The sequence below is a fragment of the Parasteatoda tepidariorum genome, chromosome 6, assembly GCF_982258835.1.
Source record: "Parasteatoda tepidariorum strain Cologne lab strain chromosome 6, Ptep-v5.0, whole genome shotgun sequence".
In the NCBI taxonomy this organism is placed as follows: Eukaryota; Metazoa; Arthropoda; class Arachnida; order Araneae; family Theridiidae; genus Parasteatoda; species Parasteatoda tepidariorum.
Genome location: NC_141760.1, coordinates 47,433,304 through 47,454,837, shown reverse-complemented (window position 1 = coordinate 47,454,837; position 21,534 = coordinate 47,433,304). Strand labels below are relative to the sequence as shown.

At 30.8% G+C, this 21,534-nt stretch overlaps 1 protein-coding gene across 4 annotated transcripts in view; it reads right to left on the bottom strand.

Annotated features, from left to right (window-relative positions):
• LOC107451197 (homeobox protein cut-like 1) overlaps positions 1-21,534 on the bottom strand; it is a 579,855-nt gene that overhangs the window by 16,436 nt on the left and 541,885 nt on the right. For all 4 annotated transcript variants that reach the window (XM_016067217.4, XM_071178710.2, XM_071178711.2 and 1 more), the window contains one exon: positions 1,797-1,967. In XM_016067217.4, the coding sequence (XP_015922703.4) occupies positions 1,797-1,967 (171 nt within the window). The remainder of the gene's footprint in view (positions 1-1,796; positions 1,968-21,534) is intronic.

Genomic DNA, 21,534 nt, shown 5'->3' with positions numbered 1-21,534 from the left:
TTTATTGTAATAAAAATTATGTATTCCCCTATTTAATGTATATTAATCTACAAATTGCAAATTTACTATGACTATAAATAATTGTATAACTATAAATAAATTATTAAAAACTTTATAAATAGATAAAAGAAAAGGCATTTAGATACTGAAAGTTGAGTTCGTGTTTTTTAAATAGCGATAATTGAGCTAGAAGTAATATTTATTTTTTAAATTTAATAGTATTCTTTTGGTACTGATATAATTTTATACTACATTGCATATTTATATCGGAGTTATTTATTCAACTACGCGGTAACAGCAATACCAACATATTCAAATACACATATTGTTTCATAAATAAACCCGTATTCTTTAAATTTTTAATTAAAATATTAGGATAATAAATTATATATTCGATAAATTAATAATTTAGAGAATGAAATAAATTTTTTTTAACTTTTTCGAGACATTCACTAAAAAACTAACATCAAATAAATAAAATAAAATCATAAAATTTTTAAAGTCATAATTTAAATTTAATTAAAGAATTCCTATGTGTGACCTGCTGATACTGGCAAAACCAATGAAAAACTAAATGCACTTGCGTAAATAAACTTTACGATAATTTCTGAAAATAAAAATCAGTCAGCGAAAAAAATTATGTCTTGTCGAATAGACCGATATTAGTGATAGAAAATTATAAATAAACTGATTTCAAAATATGTAAATAATAAATAAATTAAATTAAAACTTCTTTCTTTCCGTTTTGAATATTTTTTCCCAATCACAATTCACTTTTTGCTTAATAAATTTTAAAAATTGTCAATTATACTAAGATTAATAGTTTAATTATGTTGACAACTTGGCATGTTTCTTATTATTTTTAAAGTTCAATTTAACAATATAAAACTGAAAGTTTGTCAAAAGCATTTATAAATGCATAATTATCATCACTACTTCTAATCTTTGTTAATTTTTAAATGAATGCGGACATTACTTGAATGGAACGAATGAGTCAAAATTTAATCAAATTGTTAAAGAAATCTTCTTTTAAAGAAAAGAAAGACCAAAAAGATATGTAGATAAACAAAATTGTTTAAACTAAAAAAAATCTAATAGCTCAAATTCCTAATTAAAATTGCCATACAGAAATTAAGCATCAATTGTAAAATATTATGTCATCGATTATAAAACGAAAGATAATATGCAAATGTGAGTATTTTTCAACTCTAAGTTTGGTAATGACAATAAGTATGTGTAATAAATAATTTTAAGGCTCAAATATTTAATCATTATTTAAACTATAAAAAATTGCAATAACGAGGGATATAAAATTAATCATTCAATACGTTCGGATAAAATTGCTCGAATTGATTGCAACTTGATGTTTCATTAATTTTGAAATAAAAAAACACCCTCAATATTCGTTTATCTTTTTAGAACAATTAAGTAAAACGTTTATAGCAATCGAATCCAATTGTTTTCGAAAAATGAACGAAAATAAGTTCATTCAATTTTGAAATCGAAAAGACCGCGCTGCTGTATGGATGACGACGGTGACGAAAGAGGTAAACAAATATCATTAATCGGCTTGAAGAAATCTGGATTTCGAAGAGAGTATTGAAATTGTTTGGTTTTTCAAAGAAAATACACAATGAGAGAAAAAAAAAAGCAGGTTAATAACTTAATCATTCAATCATGAGAGCTTACAAAAGATATGAAATAAAAAGGCCGGTGATACGGTGAAACAAACAGATCGTGAAAGGCACGCGAATAATAGTTCAAAAGATCAACAATAGATGTCGCTAGTCACTCACCTCCTTCTCCTTGGATGCGAGCTCCAACTCTAGGGAAGACCGGGCTACAACGTCAACAGCCTGCTCCATGTCAGGAGCCTTCTGGATCTGATCAGCCAATTGGAGAGACTGTTTGGCGGCTGCTAGTTGATCTTTCAGATGATTCACTTCCTTCTCAGCTAGTGCTGCCCTCTGTGGAAGAAAGGAACCGATCATTGAACACCTCATCGGTACAAATGCGCACACGCACATTCCCGCCTCTTCAAATAACTAATTGTCACTTTTTGATTTCGAACGCAACCAAAGAAAATAATCTATTAGCCGTAAGCGGCGAAATGCGCATTTTTTTCCCTTCCGTAATCATTGATATTGGCAAAAATCGATGGCCAATCGATTTTTCAATTAAAGCGATCAGTAATTGCGCTCAAAAGGAACAATTTTAGAGTTTTGCTTTGTTGCGGTAAAGCTACTTAAAATTTTACCGAGCGTAAAAGTTCTGCCTTTTTGGAAGGAAAATGACATGTTGCTTGTTACTTTTTAAAGAGTTGAAAAAAGTGTACAAGGTCCAGAAAAAAATGTTTGTTAATAGAATCGGTATTCAGATGGTCATTTTTAAGAATGTTCAAAAATATTTATTAAATCCATTATTTCTCACTTCGAAAAATGACGATATTGCTTGCAAGTGGCGAAGTTAATAATTAATTTCACGATTAAGAATACTAAAACTTCAATTCTTACTGGTATTTTTTATTTTGAAATTAAATTTTCAATGGATAAGCAAAATATTTTATGAATAATAAACTATGACTTTCGAAGAAATTTAATTATGAAGTTTAAGGTCATTAAATTTTAAATACACTTAACATTTAATATTTTTATTTTATTTACAATAGAACAATTTTCGCAAACATTAACATAAAAACGAATTTAAAATATGAATTTAATTTTATAAATGCTTATCTTCCTATTTTATTTATTATTCAACTGACTTTTTGGGATTAAACTCCTGTTTTTAGAGGTATCTAATCAAAGAGTGTTTGACCCGAACCTTTAGACACTTCTAAACGTCAGCATTTACCGATAGCTATTGTAGGAAAATTATGATACAGTGACTGAATAGTTACCGAATTTCAGGATTTCACAGCGGCATATAAATTCTTTGAGCTTTGAACCAGAATAAAAAGAATGTTTAGTTGAGCGTTTTCCCTGCCTAGCCCATGGAACTGAATATATATTTTCTCCATTTAGAATATTTTAAAACTCATCATCTGCTCTCGGAGTAGGCTACCTTCTTTCTTAGCGGTTCGACTTTTAGGGATCTTTCTGTAAAATGTATCCAATCATAGGTGTTGTTGGTATCATCAATCACAAAAAGTTACGTCCAAATTTTATAAAAAATTTTTAAAAAATCGTTATCGATTTAAATTTAGCTTACATAAAAATTAAGCTAAGAAATTGAAGTAAATAATAGTTTGCATACATTTAGCAAGAGTAAGAAATTCGTATCAATTTCTTTTTTTTCTCTAATCAAATGGGAAAATTTGCAGCTGTGTATTTGAATTTCACCCTCCTCAAAAATCAGACGCGTGAGATGCCCATGTATCTAGGAGTGAGATAATCAACTACCTTTGTATGTAAAACACTAAATCAAAGTTTTAATTCTTTTGTCTCATTTGGATATTTTAGGAGTGAATAATGCATGGTCTCGAAGAACTTCAAAAATTTAAAATTATTGATATTTAATCACATATTGTGATTAGATTTTTCACAGTTATTCACTCAAAATTATAACATTATTCAGATTATATTAACACAGAAGGAACAGAACAGAACAGGAATTACTTAGAATTTTTTTTTTGTGAGAATGGGGACATAATAATCAAATTATTATTAGCGTTTCAAGGGTCCAATTTTCGGAGAGGTGATGAAATTAATATACACTGTTACGATTTCTAAATTTAAAAAAAAAAATCGAAATAATTTATCGTTATCTGCTAAACATCTACAAAAGAACCCAAATATTCTCATTTCTTAACTTTTTTTAAATTTTTCAGAATTTATCTCTGTTTTTTTATCATGTTTGGTTTACTCTCATAATGCTGAAAATATAATTCATGAATCTGCAATAGATAGTTAATAAAATAAACAAGTTATTTTTAATGAATGTATTGTCATTTTCTGCTCATTCATTAAGGCAATGATTTGGCTTTCTTAGTTACGTAGTATTCATCACTATCAGATGACTTTTACATGAGTCACAATTCAATAAAACTACTTATGATTGCATATAATAACTTTTATATGAATTGATCAAGCGATAAATTTAGTTTTGCTTCAAACTGTAACCAATAGAATTACTCAAATAGAAAGGATATTAATTAATTACTTAAAAAAAGAAATTGCTCAATAATTTTTGAAGATAATCGTGAAATTCCAAATTTTTAACAGTGACGATTTTTTCGAAACTATTTTTTCGCGTTTTAAGCTGCGAGTGGACATTTTTTTGCCTTTATTTAATTTCATTCCAATATTTGCCACTTAAAAAGACTTGTAAAAATTTAAAAATTAATATTAACTCAGAAATTAAAGAAAAATGGACAAGAGGAAACAAGCTATAATTTATGTTATATGGGCACTGTTCAGTAAGTATATATTGGCTAAAGTCAAACAAGATTTAGGCTAATAATAATTCAAAAACATAGAAAAATGACAAATTCAAAAAAATTTCTCATATAGAGAGTGGTGATAACTGAAACTACTTGTTGAGAGCAAGCGATAGAAAATATTAAATAAAGTTTTATATCGAGTAAGTAAGTCCGTAAATTTTGTACAGTTAAAAATTTTGCATTTCGTTTCGTTAAGAATATTGCAATAAGTGTGCAACAATGATTTTGTAAAAATGGTTGCAAGAAAAGTAAGGTTGAAGAGTTTATCTCTCAAAATGATTTCCAGTTGAAAATATTAAGAGTTTAAAAATAAGATTGCCATATTGTACATGAAAAATGGGAAATCTTTGTCCATGTAAACATTTATACTATAAATACTTTTTCTTCATTTAAATAATCACACTAGGGAACATTTATTTACTTATTTACTTTATTTATTTATTTATTATTTACTTTTGCATACAATTTCTTAACGTATCTTGGCTATTTTCTTGTCGCTGATTTCAAATCAGTAATTAGTTTCTTTCTCCAAGGTTAAAATTTTTTAATGGCATTTTTGTCAAAATGTACAAGTTTAAAAACATAGAGGGTCGTAAATACGGCGACAATCTTCTAGGGGAGGAAGGAAGCATCATTAGGATTAAAATTGCATAGAAACCCATTCCCGAAAATGTCGTCAAACGCCTCTAGGACCGCTTCAGTATTATGAACGTTTTCTTCGTGTGTTTCTGAACGGGTCATAATATGGAAGCGTCCTAGCTGCGGGAAACGACATTTCCGAGCATGGATTCCTATTCAGTTTTAATTCTGATGATGAGCCCTAGCTTCCTTAGAATTTACGCGGCCTCCTGTTATGTATAACTTTTTTAAGCTTGTACATTTCAATAAAAAAAAAATTAAAAGTTTCATTTAAAAAAAAAATCTGTAGCTTTAGGAGCAAAACTTATTTTAAATTTGAACTCTCCACAACCGAATTACGCGAGATCAAGTATTTGTATCAATGCAACAAAAAATCTGTTCCTTAGAGTTATCAAATTTTAGATCTTATCGTTAAGTTCTATCATTTTCAAACCTATGGCTTTTTGTATTGTTAAGATTTCAAGATAAAAAATCCGCATAATGCTGATTTTCCCAAAGAGGGAGCAGCAAAAATAACGCGAGAAAATTTGTTTCTCAAAACAAAATTCAGTCAAGAAACTTTTTAAAAAACGAATTTCCAATTTTTTTGTAACAAAAAATACTTCAAAATGCTTAGAGGAAGAAAATATACTTCTCACTGAACCTCACACAGTAACCTCGCCTTTTCAAAGTAAAATCCATTGCTAAATTATTGTCCCAAATGCTTTCATATAAAAGCCGCTCTCAAAAAAAGAAGAAGAAAAAAAAGAAAAGTAAAAAGATAATTTTATCTATGGAAAAAAGGGAAGAAAGAAATGAATAGGTTTTGATGAAGAAAAAGCATTCCCAGCTAAGAAAAACAACGGCATCTCCTCCGAAAGCTACCCGCCTCAATAAACAACATTTAACAGCAATCCAAATGTCATATTTCGACAAATGCAGCAACTAAAATAACTCGAAGTCAGCGAAAATTCGAATTGAGGAGGGAGAACTTTTCTTATGAAATTCACGTCGTAGAAAAACAATTTTTACGATTTCACGAGTTCTATTTCCTGGTGGGCATTCAGCCAAAAGAACAGCGAGAGGCATCCCGTTTCTTATTCTTTCATCTTTGAAGTCCTGAGCGTGTGGCTCGCGAGCACCATGACGTATAGATCAAAGGAGCGATGTCTATGTAACAATTAAAGCATGATGCAAGTTTTTGTTGCTCATGTATATGTCAACGCATTGGAAAATTTGGTGTAAGATATGTTAGCGTAAATTTGTCAAATTTTATTAAAGTAAAAAAATGCCTATCATGATTGTTTGCTTGTGTTCAATTTTGAGCAATTTGTTTCGGCAATTTTATATTTTTGAAGCAGTTCTATACAATTGGTGCCGTTACGAGGCAAGGATTTTTACTCTCTGTAATTGTTGTTAGAAAATTCTTCATCCCCTTTTTATTTCTTTGTTTACTTACTTATTGTGTTTAACAAAAATAATGTATTACTGAGTACAGTGTTATGTACGACTACCAATGTTCATTTAATCATGGTAGTTTTAAACCCAATCCACAAGGCAAAGAAACTCCTGGATCGAGAATCGAGAGAAATTTGCTTCCGTGGAAAACTTTTTGATGGAACTTATCCATATTTGCGTTACGTGGAGAGGAAAACCGCGAAAACCACCCACGGTTAACCTGACGGAAATTGGACTCGAACCCATGATCCGTCTACCACTAAGGATGTTTTACGTCAGTACTGTGGTCGGTGTAAGTTGGAAGTGGAATTCGTATCGACCTGCCACCGCTGAGATTCGAACCTGGGATACCATATTGGGAGGCGAACGCTCATTGCCCCCGTACCGCCGTGGCTGACAAAAACGTAACTGAAATCATTAGCCTTTCAACAAAAAATAATATATTGTTCAAAGTAATTATTTTTAGTTCCGATTTCAAACATTTTCTAAAAAGGTGTGGAAATCCATTAACGTTTAGTTTCTACATCTTGTAACATACATAAAAAAATAAGCGTTCGCTTCCAAATTGCAATAATATTAAAAAATAATAATAATAAAATAAGTATTAAAAATATTTAAATGAATAATAAAAAATAAATGAATGAATAAGAAAAAAAATTAATGAAACTTATAAAAAAAATAATTTTCATTAATGATAACATTCATCAAACGAAAAAAAATTATCTACAAACTTAACGAAGAAGTAGAACTCTTCGAAACTTTTTTTTATAGTTCCCTAATCAAAACTAAAATGCGTTATTAGTAAGCAATTGTAGAGCATTCATACAAAAATATATCCATGAAAGAACCACTGAAACTATATTGAATCTAAGTTTTTATTGCTGTAAGAGTTGCAAAATTATCATTTATAATTTGATGGGAAAAAACATTTAAATGTGCAAACGCATATTTCTTTTCCCAGAACAAGAATGTTTAATCATCTGATTTCGTTATTCATAAAACTATATCTTGATAAATATACGTATCTCATAAAAATTTCAGAATGCAGCTGAATAGCGAGGGGAAAAGATCTCGTTCTCTTCATATGAAAGATGATTTGATTTTAGTATCAAGGTTCATTTCTTTCTATGACTTGGGTACCTCAAATATTATTATCTATATAATAACTCTGCAAATTTTTTCAAAAAAGCGAAAATAAAAACTGTATTAATATCATCCTTTTCCCTTTCATTTCAATCTAAAATAACCTTCATTCCTCACGAGTTATGAATTGAGAATGCAACTAGGCTTGGAATGAAAAGAAAGAAAGAATCAAAATCCATGATTTAAAACTCATTCTCGGGCAAACAACAGTCATTACGTACGGTTCAAACGCACTCGCTAATCGCAGTGGCTCTAAATCAACCCACCATCAAGAAAGAAGAAAAAAAAACCTTCGTTTTCCATCCACTTTTGGATTGAAAGGTATTTCAAACAATAGCAATCCTTTCAATTTCAAGAGACTTGCAGTAGCAGCCTTACCTAGGACCCACAAGGACAGTCTCTCCGTTCTAACAAGCGTCCGTAATGAGGGGGGTTGCAGTCGCTGTTGTACCCTCTCGAGGTTTCACCGAAATCCCGCCAAAACACGTTCCATTAATCAAATGGAAGATCCTAAAGTGATACACCAATTTTAGTAATGAAGGCGGTGGTCTTGTAGTACCTCAAAACCGTCTTCATTTCCGCGTAGAAAGGTCGTTCTCTCATTTCGAATAGATGGCCGTAAGATAGTTCTAGGGCACATTACCTATTTGCTTGTAAAAGCCCATCGTTAAAAGGGACTGGTAAAGGGGATGGGTGGGAGGCTTTATAACGAGAATACCAAAACCCAGATCCGAGCATGTCTCCAATTATTGCATCCCAATGATCGAGGAACAATTTTCAGGATAGACGTCTTCAGTAGCAAAACTTCCTTTTCAGTAGTAGAAATGCAATGACTTGAAAATGTGTCTCCGACAGATTTTTCAAGAAAAATAATTATCTACGTCATACATGAAATCTTCTTCAACTTGCTATCAATCGAAACCATTTTTCAATAACATTAAATATTATTTCAACAATATTTCGCAGCATTGTACATAGTATTCTTTTTAGTCAATCAGCAAACTAGTAGTCTTTATAGATAATTATTTTCAGAGTAAAAAAAAAAAAAAAACATTTTTATGTAATCGAAATGCAATAACTCAAACATGTTTCTCAAACAGATTTTCCACGAAAAATAATTACGTCATATCTGTAAATTCTTTTCTAATAAAACTCGTTTTCAATGTAACTAACAGTTTATTTTTGCACAGAAACACACAGTATAGAAATTAATAGTTTATATACTATATTTTTTAAATAACCCATGAATAGTAGCATTCATATGTAGTCATCTTCCATTATAAAACATTAATATGATGTAGTCGAAATGCAATTAAAATTCTCAACTATATAAATTCTATACTGAAACTATGGCTTTCAGCATAATTTAAGGAAAATTATAATTTAATATACAAATTAAAAATAATATAAATAAATAATAATATAAATCTAATATCAAACAGATGAATTAAGAGAATAAAAAGGAAAAGCCTTAATGTAAGATTAATGCGAGTGTAAAAATAAATTCCATTAATTTCATTTCATAAACACTTTAATATCATTATTTATCTAATTAACGTAATTTTATTAATCGGAATTATGTTCGAAGTAAGTTATTAATTAATTAGTTTAAAAAACTGTATGTTTTCCAAATGTGTATTAGTTTGACAGTTATTTTTTGCACTCTGAAATCTTAAAAATATATAAGAAATGATTGTCAGTTGAATTTATGCATTTTGTTTTAAACAAGAACTGTAACTAATTTATGCAAAGCAGTGCGTTCATCACGTTTGAATTCAAACAAATGTTCGCAATCTTTAAAATGCTTACCAAGCAAAATAAGTTTACATTATAATTGTTAGAAATTACAATGCATTCTACGAAGGAGCATTGTTCCATTCTATAAACTTATGCTCGAGATTAGAAATTTAGATTACGCAAACCGAAACATCTCTCTCCGAAATCTAAACCCTTACGAAGAGGGGTAGCATCCTTGTTTCCCAAAGCAACAACCAAAACTAAGTCTACACGAGACTCGCTCGGGACGCCCCGAACTCTCAAACATTCGAATTCGAAAATGGAACATTTTCCACGGGAGTCTCATCATTGCGGAATGACTTTTCCTTCCTCAAAACCAAAGATGATGCTAAGGGAGACACGGGTTCATCGCCTCTGCAGAGGAGAGAAGAGGGTTCACAGGGGTCGAGGGGATGTTAGGCGCGAGAGAAAAGTCGTCTGCAGAGAGCAACAATTAAGGATTTGAGCACGATGAATAGAGAGAGGGTGTAGGAGTAGGGTCCTTCTCTCTTTCTAGAAATATCGCTCATAATTTAATCTTTAAAACGCAACTTTACAACAAACCTTTATAGTAGTGAAATTCCTCCTTGAACTAATCGCATCTGGGCCTTTTCACATGAGGAAGGCGGGCCACAAAATTTCTCGCTAATTGTGTTATTTGAAAAGCACTCGTAACAACTTTCCTCTTTTCCTGGAGAGAAGACATTACGAGCTGCACACTCGTATTATCAAATCGGGGCGCTATTTAAAATTTCACAAAACAATCCTTACTCCCTCCCCCTCTCTCTTCCCCGACAGGGAAAGCATGAGGACGTGATCCGACTTCCCGACGGTTCGGGAGAAAGCGGAAAGAGTTGAAATTTCAGGAATTACGTGTTCCGATCAGAGACAATGAAAAGATACCCTTTCCAGAAACGTGTATACAATTTTCGTGTTGAAATAATAATTATTCATTATTCGATGAGGTAGTTAATGCAAAATATGCGCAAATTTAAAATCGTCGTTTTGTATTTAAGGAATTTGTTTGGCTATTAAAATGTATAAGTTAGTTGGGTTACTAGCATAGAATCAATTATTCCAAATGCAGAGCTCATTCTTTAAAAATTTAAGTCGTTTTGTAGTTTCAATAACAATTCAAGTTAACTGCCACTAACTAGAAGTGAATATAAAACTGGATGTTTTAATTAAATATATTTTTTTAACTGTTCTAAATAATATCCACACACAAATATTTGACACAATATAATATTTAAAAAGTTGCAATATATTGTGAATTTAATGGTGTAAACTAAGTATTCTTATAAAGATCGTAGAAAATTATTTTAATTTTATTTTACAACTTTTAAAAGTTTGATAAAAATAATTGCTTGCGATTAGTCTTTGTTTACATAAAATTAATAAATTTTTCCATAAAATTTTTGTCTCCTAGGCAGTTATTTAATTTTGTGAGAAAAAGAAAATATTTTAACAGAAAAATAAGACCAAAAAATATTAATCACATTCAAGTAACAATTTATACAATAATTTAACTACTAATTAAATCAAAATTAAATATGTTACGAGAATATGGAAGATAAGTCACAAAAACTATCAGTTACGCATAAAACTAAGTTTCATATGCTCTCTTCTATTTTTGGATTTATTTTATTTAAATTTAATCTATAAATACACTTTTCTAATTAAGTTTTTTAAACTCTTATTTAAGCGTAAAAGTATATTCTAAAAAATATATAATATAATTTAAGTTTTGTTAATATTTTACGTTTTTAAATTATTTCGAAAGAGTGGGGTGCTTTGAATTTTATATTAAAATGTCAATAAAAAATAATTTCAAATTCACAATATAATTAAACTAGCAGTTTACTGATTTCAGTAAAATATTCATTCTTTTTACGTCAACATTTCTTAGAATTCTTGATTTGTTCTAAATAATAAATAATATTTTCTAGTGAAAGGTAAGCTAAGTTCACGTGAATAAGTAGAAAAATAATGTAAAGTATGTGAACACGTATGGGGGAAAGAAATAAAAAACACATAATTTTTAACAGTAAAACGTAATTGCAATCATCATTAAAAACCACGCTACATGCTTTGTTATTACGCTTAATGAAAGAAAATAAAATAAAAATCATCACAAAAGAATTTTATAAAACAAATTTAATAATTTATTCTTTCATTTATAAATTTAAAACAAATTCTCTACTTATCTTAACATTAGAAATCTTTTTTTAAAAAATTAATTCAAAATTTCTAATAAAAAAAATATAAATAATGTAAAATAAAAATATCCTACGAAAATTAATTTTATATCGCAAATTTCAAGACATTTTCAAACGCGTACAGCGAAAGGAGAGATAAATTTATTGAAATCTTTCCTTCAGAAAAGTAAGCATCTTAAGTTTATCCCAACAACACATAACGCAATCCCTTCCGCCTTATCACATCCTCAACCATCCAAAGATGGGGAAGAGCGAAATGAACGGTGAGAAGAATGAAAGAAAAAAAAACTGCCTGCTGTCACTAGATGTCGCCACTGGCGAGCGATAACGCATTCCTTCCATGAGGAGGAGTCCCAAAACTTTCTCTTCTTCCAATCCGAAAGATATGACTTTTCTTCCCTCGTAATTAGCGACGTGGCAGGGTCACGTGTTAAGATCCGTCCAGGCAGAGCAATAAAAGGCGAGAAATGGGGGACCCCCGCACGCAGGGCCCATGGAAAGAGTGCCCCGTTTTACAAGAATTAATTACCGTGAGTAGAGAGGCGCGAGTACAAAGTTTTGGAGGGGGAGTTAATAGTTATTACTGGGGAGTTATTAAGCTCTCTTAATGAATATTCATGGTCCAGTCCGCGATGAACAGCTATATAAATCTACCAACGCTTGAACTGCAGCGAGCAAAACTCCAGCGTCTAAACAATGGCAAATTAAAACCCATTTGCTTATAATGAAGCAAGGCCTTCCCTTCCTTGATTAATGGTAATCTTCGCAAGCTGTTTCTCCTTCCAGAAGAGGGAAGAAAAGATGTAGACCACTTGATCCTTGCAGGGAGGGACAGTTGTAATTAATGAGGCGCTAGTGTTATCCACCCCCATATACCTCCAATCAGTGTGTTTACAACCCACACTACGAACACACACAACAGAAGCGGATCTTTTCGAGCGTGACACAAGGCGACGCTTGCCTTTTCGCTGTTTTCTTTAAAAAGAGTTCCATCAGCACGTTTCGTTGCACCTTTTACGAAAACGAGTCAATTTATTGCACTTTGCACCGAGAGTTTCCTCGATCGGAAAAGCAATCGGAAATAACTATCTTGTCTCTCGACGCTTTCAACTTGAAATTTCCCTTACCTATACTTCATTGGAATAATGCTTTATCCTTTTTACCTCATTAAGAAAGCCACTTTTAATTTCGGGGATAAGTTTAGTCCTTGCAAAATTGTCTTCTAATATTCACGCATAGGAAAATTCTGCAGTCATATCTTTTACTAGATATGTTAAAAATAGCTCGCAAATTTTGTACAACTTATCAAGAAAGTTGTTCCTCAAAGTGTCTTCATTTTACTTAAATACTTTAAAATAAAATGTGATGAAAAAAGCACCTTTTTAGAGCAAACGATTCTATAAATAGTTGATTTTGGAAATCGTTTTCTCATTTTCAACTTGGTTTTCATTAGAAAAATCCATTTTAGAAGAATATATATGGCAACAAGTTATTCAACAAAAATAATAATTTAAATGAGAACAAGAACACTATTATTCGAGCAACATAAAAATAATATAATTTTTTTACCAAATGACTTATTCGTTTGTAATGCATAACAAACTAATTTTGAAATTGATTCTAATTTTCCAATTTAAATTTCTAGTTTTCATTTGACAAAGAAAAAGCCATACTTCTTTATTTATAAACAAGTTATTAAAAAAAAAAATAATCTTAAAATAAGAACAAAAACACAATTATTCGTGCAAATGGCTGACTTACAAAAACTTTTTCTTACTTTTAAAGTTTTATTTTTGATTTTGATTAGAAAAAGAGAAATCAAAGCTATTTTCTTGTAATACCAAAGTAATACTTTCAATTAGAAAATGAACACAATTATTTGTGCAAACGATAAATCGACAATCTTCGCAATTATTTTCTTGTTTTTTCATTAAAAAAAATCAGTTTAAGTGTGAAATATTTGGTGTAAATGGTATTCATGTAAATCTAAATTCAGTAAAAAACTTCTATTTTAAATTTTTTAGATGAACATTAAATTAAAACTTTTGTGTATTTATATTTTTGACTTCAAAGTTCGGAAGACTACCATAAAAACAAAACCTTTTTCGCACATTTTTTTCGTAAACAGGAGCATTATTATTACATTTTATACTCCCGAGAATATTAACGAAAAACGAAACACGTCAACATTTAGAGAGATACCTCTGAACCCATTAACTCAATAGAAGTTAAACGCTATAAAATTTTAAATAGAAAACATGATCGTCACTTCTCATGAAACGATATTTTTTTTCATCGTTAAAATCAATATTTCGGGTGGCAAAGTCTATTTTTATAGCTTTGTCAAATTTCTAGCAAAATAAATATTAGAACGCACGCCATGCAACCTAGTGATTTTCTATCGTTTAGTAAAGCTAGAAAAAAAAAAGATAGAAAGAAAAAATAATGGACAGATCCAATCTACATTTAAGGTTTCGTGACACACTATTGGAGATTCTCGTTTGCGTGCGAAAGAGATATACACAACAAGCGACAGAAAATATCCAATGCTCTTGGACAAGTCACTGCGAACTTTTGCTTGTTCTTCCATTTGTTTGGAAAATATAGGAAAACAAGATTAGGTGATTTAAAACATGCGATCTCTGTCCTACCACAATCGAGGACTTAGCGACTTTCTCCTCCTGCAAATGTACTTGGGTGTCGAATATCTCCACAGAAACAATTCTTAGAGAAAGTTTTCAAATTAGGGATACGACACCATTGAAATTTAATAATTAAATACTACCTCCAGATTTGCCTGCAAATGACCAAAATTCAAGGAAAATTGGCTAAGTTGTGCGCATTTTAAAGTTAAGTTTGTTCTTTCTTAGAGATCAATTGCTGTATTTTTTTTTCGAGCTTCGACATTTAAATAAAATTTCCATTGCTTAGTAAAATAAAAAAAAAGGTTAGAATAAATTTAATAATTAAAATGATTAAAGGACAGATCCAGTCTACATTTTAGGTTTCGTGACCCATTATTTCAGATTCGTTCTTGCTTACAAAAGAGATGTACTCAAAAAGCAATACAAAACTTCCGATCCTCCTGGACAAGTCACTTCGAACCTTTGGCTTGTACTTCCGTCTGCTTGGAAAATATAGGAAAATAAGATTGTGTGGTTCAAAACGTGCTATCTTTCTCGCACTACAATCGAGAATTTAACAACTTCCTCCTCTTGCAATTGTAGTTGGATCTTGAATGTCTACACCGAAACAAGTTTTATGAATAGTTTTCAATTAAGGAATACGACTCCACTGAAATTTAGTAATTAAATATTGCCTCGAAATTCCCTTCTAAAGAAGTATGAAGCTTAATGGCTAAAGTTCAACAAAATTAAGCAACTTTTGAGAATTAAAAGTTTGCATCTTCTGGGAGATCACTTGATTGCATTTCTGTCTCTTTGTTTTATACGTTTTAACACTGGCGTAAAATAAAAATGTTCACTGCTTAGCAAAATAGAATAAAAAATCTATGGAAAATATTTAGTCTACATGTAAGGTTACGTGACATATTGTTAGATTCTTGCTTGTTTGCAAAAGAGTTGTGCCCAAAAAGCAATACAAAGCATCCAATACTCCTGGACACGTCACTGCAAATTTGTGGTTCCTCTTCCATTTGCATTTGCTTAGAAAATATTGGGTGATTTAAAACATGCTATATCTCTCATAACACAATCGAGATTTTTATAAACGTTTTCTTCGTGATATTGTACTTGAGTGCTGAATTTCTACACAGCAACAATTCTTAAAGAAAGTTTTCTATTAAGAGATACTCACCAATAAGAAGGCACTTAATAAAAAATATGAAACTTAACATCTTAGGTTCAAAGAAAATTCGCTAACTTCTGCGTATTTTAAAATTAAAATTTTGCCTTCTTAGAGATTACTGCTGAATCTTCCTTTCACGAGTTTTGACGCCTGCGTTTCCATCGTTTAAATAAAATATAAATAAAATATAAATACAAAATAGTATAATAATAATAGACGGATCCAGTCAAAACTTAAGACTTCGGGCGAACTTGGGGTATACTTGGATTTTGAATATTTGTGCATAAGCAATTCTTAGTGAAAGTTTTTAATTAACGACGCTAAATACTTTTCACGGTGTCTTAAAATTGCAGTTTTCAGTTTTTAAAAAAGTCTGAGATAATTTTTCTGATTTTAAAAAAAATTATAAAATTTTCAAAAATATATTCTTTATCTTTAAGATTTTTTGAGTAGATTTTTTAACTTATGATAGACCCAAATAAGTTGGAGGCCATCAAATTTTGCGCTGAATTCGTCAGGATAAGAAAGGGTGACGAAAACTCACATCAACTTTTAAAAAATGCGTAGTCCACTTCGGCAACATAAAAAAAAAATTGTGATAATGACAAATTAATATGACGTTACCATCGGTTCAGCGAGAGAAAACTCCAAGCGAATTCGAGTGATAACATCACTTGACACAATCCACACTCATGTTTATTTTTATGGTGGCAACAACAAAAATGCCCGTCACTTAACCCCCCCCAACCCAACTGCGGCATTTAAACCAAAACCTGACTGTTAGCATTGGGGGACCACTAATTGCACCCGGGCAAAGCCGGCACTTCCTAATCAAGAGATAGCAATGTTAATTACGGCCACAAAGCCGACATATTTTCCCTTAATTTGTGCAATAAAAGGGGTTTGTAAGGGCGGCGTATCTGATATACCGGGGCGGTAATTACAAAACCCTCATTTACATGCGTTATCCTTGTTTAACGGGACGCCCTAGGATCGCTCGCTTGGAAATTCCGTACGACCGACAGTCCGCGCTCTATCTATCCCCCATTTCCCCATTTTTTAATTTTCACCACACTTTTCTTTTTAGTTTCAAAAGCTTTGGAATTCAGTGACGACGTTTAATTGAACATATTTAACTCGCGGAAAGTCTTTACGAGAAGTGTTTCTTCATTTTAATCGTTCAAGAAAATCAAAGGGAAAGTTCAATTGCTTTGGACGAGTAAATTCGACTCATTTGGGGGGAAATTTACTTTTTGAAGAGGAATTCCTTTTGTTTTAGAGAAGATGGAGGGAAAAAAATTTACCGTCGCTTTTTATTATCGCATTAATCAGAATCGGTTAATGTATTTTAGAATTTCATTTCACAAGGAGCAGACTTTCTCATTGCTTCTTTACGAATGACTTCTCTAAAACTGTGTGAAATATATATATATAACCTAAAATGTAAGCGAGAGTATGGAAGTACCGCGATCAAAGAATTTTTGAAAATATCTGAATGTTGAAGAAATTACTTAAGCATTCATTTACTGAAAAGATTTGTTGCTATCCTATATGGCAATTTAAAAACTTTTGCATCATTATTTCTTTTAGTAATCACAAAGCAAATTCCAGATAAAATAGTTAAATCGCATTAAAGATAAAATTTCGAGCTCAATTTCTCTATGCATATAAAATAAAATATTCTTTTGTATAAGAACTGAAAGTTGTTTTTCTCGGCAGATTTTAAAATTTACAAAGAATATTTTCCCTTTCCTTCTTTTTCGACAGCATAACTGTGAAAGTTTGATCTGGCAACAGTTGTGTGTACTGTACAAGTTAACAGTTACTACTAAATACGATATATCATTTAAGTTTTCTAGTTTTTTGTGGTTTAAAATAGTAAAGAAAATAGAAAACATTAGTGTACTGCTGGAAAAAGTATGGTCAAAATAACCAGAATATGGTAAAATTTATCGTGTTTTTGGCTCTATGGAAACACCAAAAAGCTGGGTAATTTTGTAATGATTTTTGTGGAAGTAACAATAACATATGGTTTTATAATATGTGATAGAAAGATTTTGTAATTTTATCACGATATTTTAGAGCATGGCATGAAAACCATGTGTTCCGCAACATTTACTTTTCAGTTTTGTATAATTTACTAAATATGTGGTAATGAGAACTATAATTCTGAAAACCAGAATTTCCAGTAAACCCTTAACACATGAAAAAATTAAATTAAAAAATTAATTAAACGAATGATTTAAATATCGCATATTTTAGTTTAATTAACTAAATTATCTATATTTTTTTTAACAGCAATGTTACAAACTTAAAGTACGGTAATTTTCCCAGAATTTTCTTTCTCCATGTAATAAAAAAACTAACAGCGAAAAAAAAGAACACCAAGTTTGTAAAATCAAATTCCCCACAAGTGAATTTTTAAATAGTTTGTTTACAAGTATTCAAAAGAATAAACTCAGAAAAGAATAATTTGTAGTGTAATCCTGCAGTTCATAAGTTGAGTCAGAACCCAATCCAACTGATCTCAATTTGTAAGATGAATGTACTGATAGCATACTTCTGCCACCAATGCTTTATATGTATATGTATATATAAATTTATTCTAAGTGAACACAAACTTAATCATGTCTTAATTAAATCAAAATTTGAGGTCGTTTGGAATCTGCCGATTTGATTCTCAGTGTCTCAAAACAAGATATAAGCACCAGAATTTAACGAGGAATGATTTTTGCATATTGAACTTTTAGTTTCATTAGATTTCGCAAAGAATAAGGCAAAAGAAAAGGGTTAAATTAATCTTAAAGCTTTTGACTGCAATTACGATTATGATTTCCTTTTCAAACAATCAATAGATCCGTATTGTTATTCTGCCATTCTTTAGAAATCAGTATGTGGCAACAGTAATTAAAACAAAACTCCCTTTTTTCATCGCAGAATTGTGCCACCCATAAAATTTCAACGAAAACAAATGGAAAAGTTAATAATCCATATCCGAATAACACCTTTCACGAAATGAAACTCCAGCAATTTAATTAACGAATTCCTTTAAAACAAGATCCGGCAACAACTCTCGACGCTGACGTCACATACTGAACATTTTAAAAGGGGGAGTCAGAATTTTCGAACAGAAAGGGGTTTTTCTTTTCAAAAGAAAATTCTTCTAACCCCCAGCCCCCCACTGTTGAATAGCGGATTGCAAGAGAATGCAAAGCCATCGGAGTGGAAAATTGGGCAACCACTATCCTGGGATTCATTACAACAAAGCAGCATCTTATCTGCTCCGCGGGGCTCTTCTTTACATAATCAACGCTTCAATTACAATTTTCATAAGGGGGATATACACATTTTGCGCCCTCTATCGGCTTTATTTACGATTCATTCGTTGGTCCTCTTTGTCTAACACTCTCTTCTGCATTGTAGCCTGCACCCCCGCGTCTATGCGAGAGGTCATACTCTAAACCATTAGCGCCGAGGCTCGCGCAAAAATTTCCTAATTTCTGGTTTTCCAAATGCCTTCCCTATTGTAAAGCCTTTCTCTTTTCTTTATTATATAAGCTTTTTTTTTAATATAAAAATTCAAATGGAATAGGAAGTTAAAGTTGTTTTGGAGAGAAAGATAAGGTGCATCAACATCGGGAGGGGAGTTGTGCACATTATTATCTTCGACTTTTATTGGAGTTTCTTTTTATTATTATTATTATTTTTTAAAACTTTGAGGTTTTAGAAAGTGGATCCACTCCAATCTAGTTTCTCTATACACGAAACGCTATGGATTATAAATGCGCCCGTTGTCACGCATGCATGATATTTTTCATCTGTTTAAAGGATACAATTATAACTTTGAATAAAATTTTAATTATAGAATAGAGTATAATATAAAAATGATTCCTTAGACATAATTTAAAAATTATGATGCTTAAAACAATTTCAAAATAGAAGCTTTTCCGCACATTAAATAGAAAGAAAAGATAGGCATACCGACATCTGTTTAACCCGAACATAATTCAGAAAACAATGAAAGAAAAAACTATGATTCATCAAATATTTTTAAAAGAATCAATAAAGAAAAATACTGGACCAATATTTAACGATTTTTTTAATTTTTATAACCGTCGTTGAACAGCCAACCCAATTTTGTGTTTACGACGACTAATGCTCAACTTCGTAGCCTTGTAATTTTGAACCAATCCAGAAGACGAAGAAACTCCTGGATTAGTACCCTCAGAGGTATTGATTTGTTGTGGGAACATGGAGGACTTTGCGACTCGACAGATTTAACGTGTATCAGTCACCATTTACTACACAGTCTTCGGCCGGCTGGGGTCGAACCCACGAACTCTTGGACATGGGCCCAAAGAATAGCCATATATTCTCTAAATAAAACATTATATAGGTGATACCTCTTGCAAAAAGTATTTACTTTTCATACACACATGCCTGAGAACTGGATGTAATATAATAGTAGAAAACAAGCAATTTTTACAGCTAATTTCAGTAGAATTTTGAGGAGACATTTCTTTCGGTACTTCTTTTCAACAAAAATTGTTAAATACATAAAATTAATACTATTTTTTATTTATATGAAAATTAAAAATTACATTTCTATACTAATATGAATATCAAATAATTCACTAATCAAATAAAGCCTAGGGACATGGAAAGTTGAAAATTTTAAAGTAGAGTAGATTTTTTTTAACTTAACGTTTGATAAATATTAAATGAATAAATTTTTTTTTAAAAATTGTTATTAAATACCACAACAATAACAGAAGATAGGCTAATATACTTATGATAACGTTAAGACAGAATATAAAATTAAAGTCATTTGCTCAGTTTCCAATGTAGTTTTTTTTTCATTAAACAATTTTCAAAATTTTTATTTACTCCTAACTTAATATCACAATAGTATTTGGCATTATTTTCTAAATTTTATGAAATGTTTCTAAGTTCATTGTTTGGTATTTTCAACTGAACTTCTAATTACTTTTCAAATTAATAACAAAAATTATATCAAAAACCTATTTTTCTAAAAAAAAAAAAAAAAAAAAAAAAAAAAACTGCATTTTAGGGACTGAAAATTTTTTTATAATCCATTTATCAATAAGTTTTTTTCTATATAACTTGCATTATAAATATAAAAAAAAGACATCATGAATTCGTTAAATTCATGGGCAATATTAAAAATTTATTAACTTCCTAAAATGCAAATACTATCACTGAAAAAATCAACCTGGTTAAAATTAAATGCACGAATTAAGTTAAAATTTGGTGCAAAATTAGGGATTAAAATATTGAAAACTACATCGTTATATCTCAAACTGACTACATGAAAAAAAAAAAGAACAAAACGACCAACAGATGCTCCCCGAATTTTTGCGATAAAATGCCCTCATTTCGAAAACGGTAGCAAAAACTATATTTTTCGCGCACGGATGGACCCTTTAAATCAGGAAGAGTTCGTTCATTACTTGGCTTGCCTATATAAACTGGACGAACAGAAAGATAGACATACTTCAGGAAGACAAGGAAGAGATGGAAAAGAAGAAGAAGAAGAAAAAAATTATTTTTGAGGACGTGACGCGAATAAGAGTCTAGAAAACCCCCTAGGTTTCTCCGAGTGAATAATCTGAAAAGCATTGTTATAGCAACTTCGCATTTGCATAACGGTTTCTCTTATTTTTTATTTTGCAGTGAGTCAAAAAAAAAAGAGTTTAAAGGGGAGGGGAGGATAAAACGTGCAAGGATGCAAACAGCGATAATAGAGTTCAAAAAGGGATTGAATAGGGATGCGAATATTACACGCATAGAGCACAAAGAAGGGAGTATATATATTGCCCCGACGGATAGATTCTATATGCAAGTTGCAAGTCGGCTAGATTAGTACGGGGATGGGAAAATTGTTGTGTCCGAAAATATGCACAAATGCTATCCCCATTCTTTTTAAGAGATGGATACTAAGAAATATCACTCGCTTTTTTTTTATTTATTTATTTTTCTTTCGAATTTGAAGCGATACGAGTATGCGTGTTTGAAAGGAGGGAAAAGAAAAGAAGAAAAAAAAAAAAAAAA